Below are 5982 nucleotides of genomic sequence, written 5' to 3' on the forward strand. Positions count from 1 at the left end.
TAACAAATTGAAGGATAAAAACCATATGATCATCTCAATAGATGCAGAAAAAGCTTTTGACAAAATTCAACACCCATTTATGATAAAAACTCTCAGGAAGTAGGCATAGAGGGAACTTACCTCAACATAATAAAGGCCATATATGACAAACCCACAGCCAACATCGTTCTCAATGGTGAAAAACTGAAACCATTTCTACTAAGATCAGGAACAAAACAAGGTTGCCCACTCTCATCCCTATTATTCAACATAGTTTTGGAAGTTTTAGCCACAGCAATCAGAGAAGAAAAAGAAATAGAAGGAACCCAAATCGGAAAAGAAGAAGTAAAACTGTCCCTGTTTGCAGATGACATGATACTATACATAGAGAATCCTAAAGATGCTACCAGAAAACTCCTAGAGCTAATCAATGAATTTGGTAAAGTAGCAGGATACAAAATTAATGCACAGAAATCTCTTGCATTCCTATACACTAATGATGGAAAATCTGAAAGAGAAATTAAGGAAACACTCCCATTTACCACTGCAACAAAAAGAATAAAATACCTAGGAATAAACCTACCTAAGGAGACAAAAGACCTGTATGCAGAAAACTATAAGACACTGATGAAAGAAATTAAAGATGATACCAACAGATGGAGAGATATATACCATGTTCTTGGATTAGAAGAATCAACATTGTGCAAATGACTATACTACCCAAAGCAATCTACAGATTCAGTGCAATCCCTATCAAACTACCAATGGCATTTTTCACAGAACTAGAACAAAAGATTTCACAATTTGTATGGAAACACAAAAGACCCCGAATAGCTAAAGCAATCTTGAGAAAGAAAAACGGAGCTGGAGGAATCAGGCATCCTGAATTCAGACTGTGCTACAAAGCTGCAGTAATCAACACAGTATGGTACTGGCACAAAAACAGAAATATAGATCAATGGAACAGGATAGAAAGCCCAGAGATAAACCCACACACATATGGTCACCTTACCTTTGATAAAGGAGGCAAGAATATACAGTGGAGAAAAGACAGCCTCTTCAATAAGTGGTGGTGGGAAAACTGGACAGCTACATGTAAAAGAATGAAATTAGAGCACTCCCTAACACCATACACAAAAATCAACTCAAAATGGATTAAAGACCTAAATGTAAGGCCAGACACTATAAAACTCTTAGAGGAAAACATAGGCAGAACACTCTATGACATACATCACAGCAAGATCCTTTTTGACCCACCTCCTAGAGAAATGATAATAAAAACAAAATAAACAAATGGGACCTAATAAAACTTAAAAGCTTTTGCACAGCAAAGGGAACCATAAACAAGACGAAAAGACAACCCTCAGAATGGGAGAAAATATTTGCAAATGAAGCAACTGACAAAGGATTAATCTCCAAAATATAGAAGCAGCTCATGCAGCTCACTATAAAAAAAACCCAAGAATCCAGTCCAAAAATGGGCAGAAGACCTAAATAGACATTTCTCCAAAGAAGATATACAGATTGCCAACAAACACACGAAAGGATGCTCAACATCACTAATCATTAAAGAAATGCAAATCAAAACTACAATGAGGTATCACCTCACACCAGTCAGAATGGCCATCATCAAAATATCTACAAACAATAAATGCTGGAGAGAGTGTGGAGACAAGGGAACCCTCCTACACTGTTGGTGGGAATATAAATTGATAGAGCCACTATGGAGAACAGTATGGAGGTTCCTTAAAAAACTAAAAATAGAACTATCATATGACCCAGCAATCCCAGTACTGGGCATATTCCCTGAGAAAACCATAATTCAAAAAGACACATGCACCCCAATGTTCATTGCAGCACTATTTACCATAGCCAGGACATGGAAGCAACCTAAGTGTCCATCGACAGATGAATGGATAAAGAAGATGTGGCATATATATACAATGGAATATTAGCCATAAAAAGAAATGAAATTGAGTTATTTGTAGTGAGGTGGATGGACCTAGAGACTGTCATACAGAGTGAAGTAAGTCAGAAAGAGAAAAACAAATACCATATGCTAACACATATATATCGAATCTAAAAAAAAAAAAAAAAAAGTTCTGAAGAACCTAGGGGCAGGACAGGAATAAAGACGCAGACGTAGAGAATGGACTTGAGAACATGGGGAGGGGGAAGGGTAAGCTGGGACGAAGTGAGAGAGTGTCATGGACATATATACACTACCAAATGTAAAATAGATAGCCAGTGGGAAGCAGCCACATAGCACAGAGAGATCAGCTCTGTGCTTTGTGTCCACCTAGGGGGGTGGGATAGGGAGGGTGGGAGGGAGACGCAAGAGGCAGGGGATATGGGGATATAGGTATACGTATAGCTGATTCACTTTGTTATACAGCAGAAACTAACACACCACTGTAAAGCAATTATACTCCAATAAAGATGTTTAAAAAAAATTGTGTTTTCTTTACTAGTTTTAAGAATAGCACAGAAAAATTGTTTCTTTGAAATCATCTCTTACAATAATATAATAAAGTTTTTGTAGGAAATTTGTTGAATATAGAATCTAGCAGAGAAGTTCCTAAGAAATCATCTCTTAACTAACAAATGAGTAAGAACTAACTGCTGGGATGTAGTAAAAATGGAGCTTTTAGGAAGAAAAGCAAAAACTGCATGCTCAGGTGCCGCAGAGGGCAGTAGTACTGACAAGTGTTCTCTAGAATACTCAAAAGAGTATTCAGGGTTACTGATAATGTTTGTACCTCACTGTAAGCTGCTGGAGGTCTGATGACTAAAACAGAAAAAAAAAATGACAGGATTTGCTAATAGCCTGGATATGTGATACAGTGGGGAAGAGGTCAGAGATAATAATGTAATATAATGAAAAGTATTTGACAAATATCATGCCACTGTTATAGGGCCATGTATAAGGTATTGCTCACACCATTATTATTTTCACCATAACCATTTAGACCAGGTTTTTAAATATGAAGAACTGGGAGACAAATGATAATAATGACTGTATTAGTGATGAGAAAGTGAAGACTGAACTATTGTAAGATAAACCATATAACTAAGGAATTTACCTGTGAAAGAAAGAGCAAAAATAGGATGGCAATTTACATATGTAGCATGACAATGAAGGGAATTTTTAAGAACAGTATATTTGAAAATAGAAAAGAATTAGTGGGGAAAGGAAGAAGATTGATGGTGATAAAGAGCAATATCAGTGCATAAGCAAGGTAAGTTTTTGCAATTTTTTTTTTGGCTAATAATGTGAAATGTAAAAAAAAAGAAATAAAACCTTAAGTGTCTGGTATATAATTAGATGATCTATAATTTTTTATTATATTCACTAGTTTGTTTTATTTTTTAGATTCCACAAGTAGTGATATCATACAGTATTTGTCTTTGACTGATTTCACTAAGCATAATACCTTCCAAGTTCATCCATGTTGTTGCCAAGAGATTTTAAGATAATTTTTAAAGGGAGTTTAACTTCTGCATTTTCTGGATCTTCATGAGTTTTTTTGTTTGTTTGTTTGTTTTTTTTAATAAATTTTCATTAGCCTTGTGAAATATATATATATATATATTTTTTTAAAGTATTATTTTATTTATTTATTTATTTATTTATCTATGGCTGTGTTGGGTCTTCATTTCTGCGCGAGGGCCTTCTCCAGTTGCGGCAAGCGGGGGCCACTCTTCTCTTCATCGCGGTGCGCGGGCCTCTCACTATCACGGCCTCCCCCGCCGCGGAGCACAGGCTCCAGACGCGCAGGCTCAGCAACTGTGGCTCACGGGCCCAGTTGCTCTGCGGCATGTGGGATCCTCCCAGACCAGGGCTCGAACCCGTGTCCCCTGCATTGGCAGGCAGCCTCTCAACCACTGCGCCACCAGGGAAGCCCCCATGAGTTTTAATGTATAATAAGAGTATTGCCTGGGTATAATTTTTAGAACTATTTACATACTCACAAAGGTATGGGTCCCAGTAATGAATGAAACTGTACAGGGGATGTAATAGTGTTTAAATGAGGTAGGTTATTTGACATGACTTGTAAACTGGCTCTTACATAGAATCAGAATGGGTATCCACAGTGCTTCAAACGATGTCATCATTTTTAAAACAAGTGTGTGGACCTCTAAGCTGTTAGCTGGAAAGGACAGAGTTCATTTAGACCCAGAACTTCATAGGTGTTAGTTTAAAACTCATTTATTTGTTCCTTTCAACATTCCTCCTCTTCTTCCAGTGAAGATCATTACTGGTTTTTATTTTTACAAATGTGCTTTATTTTCCTCATTTATTTGACTAACTTTTCTAATTAGTGCTCAATAGCGTATTCAATGTTCTTTCATATTTTTCATTACTCAGTATTTTCAAATCTTTACTGAAAACCTGCTGTGTGCCAAGCAAAGGATTACGAGCTGAGATTCAAATATTAAATTTATTTATTCTTGTTTTCAAATTCACTCTTTTCTAAATTTTGTTTTGAAAGAAGGGCAAAGAAAACTGAAGAGACTTCTAATCTACTGATTGTGCTCTTCAGACCCAACACCAAGCTGGCTGAGCTCTAGTTGGTTCGTCTGTAAGTCGCTGACCCACCACTGAGGGACACAGGCCAAACCTGTTTCCCCTCCTCTTAGATTGATAGATACATTGTCCTGTGATTTCTTATGGTAAAATTGTGCTTATAATAGTGAAAATAAGTTCGAAAGTGTTTTCTTAACTCAATGAACATTATACTTTATCCCTCTCTTTCTGTCTTCAGATGAAATGAATAGAATAATATTAGAATAACTACAGGTAAAAGGAAGCAAATGCAAGGCGAAAATCTCACCAGTTGGAGTTTTTTTTTTCCTGGAAGGTTTTTCTAGATACCCAAAGTTAGAGATTGTTCTCTTCGTCTTCAGCCTTATAATGCATCTGATAACCCTCTTGGGCAACAGCACTCTTAATCACGATCCTAGATTCATGCCTTCAAACTCCCATGTACTTGTTCCTTGGAAATCTCTCTTTCATGGATATTTGTTACACATCTGCTTCTGTCCCCACTTTGCTGGTGAACTTGCTGTCATCCCAGAAAACCATCTTTTCTGGGTGTGCTGTACAGATGTATCTGTCCCTTGCTCTGGGCTCCAGGAGCAGTGCCTGCTCCTGGCTGTGATGGCGTATGACCATTACGTGGCCATTTGCAAGCCGCAGAGATACCCCGTCATCATGAACAGGCAGGTCTGTGTGCAGATGGCCACTGTCTCCTGGGTGAGGGGCTCTCTGACAGCCCTGCTGGAAACCAGCTTCACCCTGCAGATACCCCTCTGGGAATTTCATCCCTCACGTCATGTGTGAAATTCTGGCAGTGCTGAAGCTAGCTTGCACAAGGTCATTGCTCATGGACACGATCATGCTGGTGGTCAGCGTGCTCCTCCTGCCCGTTCCAGTGCTCTTAATTTGCATCTCTTATGTCGTCATCCTTTCCACTATTCTGAGAATCAGCTCAGCAGAGGGAAGAAACAAAGCTTTTTCTACCTGGGGTGCTCACTCAACTGTGGTGTTCTTGTATTATGGGGCTGCACTCTCCATGTACCTAAAGCCTTCTTCGTCAGGCTCACAAGAAATAGATAAAATCATCTCGTTGCTTTATGGAGTGCTTACCCCTATGCTAAACCCCATAACTTACAGTTTATGAAACAAGGAAGTCAAAGATGCTGTGAAAAAAGTGCTGGGCCAAATATACTTGCAGCAAATACAGGAAAATCTCTGACTGGGGGCCTGCGGTTTCGCCAGGGGTATGCTCCTGGCAGAACTCACCAGAGAGATTCAAGACAATATACTCACCCTTAGAACACTGACTTGAACTTGAGTTCTGTCATCTTACAGCTGTGAGATAGGTGTATACAGAGTGATTGCCTATGGGCGATAATAGGTTCCAATTTGCATTTAGTAGTAATTTCTGTCTTTTCTGTCGTATGGTTGTGAGAAGTTTGGGGCTATAGGGTCATCACACC

The 5982-nt window shown here is 38.5% G+C and overlaps 1 protein-coding gene across 1 annotated transcript; it reads left to right on the forward strand.

Moving 5' to 3' along the window:
• The first annotated feature begins 4794 nt into the window (after nucleotides 1–4794).
• Nucleotides 4795–5738, forward strand: OR2K2 (olfactory receptor family 2 subfamily K member 2). Its single transcript, XM_068553904.1, is given in 5 exon segments — nucleotides 4795–4824; nucleotides 4826–4926; nucleotides 4928–5114; nucleotides 5117–5292; nucleotides 5294–5738. Coding segments are annotated over 5 exon segments (939 nt in total).
• The last annotated feature ends 244 nt before the right edge of the window (nucleotides 5739–5982 follow it).

This window comes from Eschrichtius robustus, chromosome 10, assembly GCF_028021215.1.
Source record: "Eschrichtius robustus isolate mEscRob2 chromosome 10, mEscRob2.pri, whole genome shotgun sequence".
Taxonomy (NCBI): Eukaryota; Metazoa; Chordata; class Mammalia; order Artiodactyla; family Eschrichtiidae; genus Eschrichtius; species Eschrichtius robustus.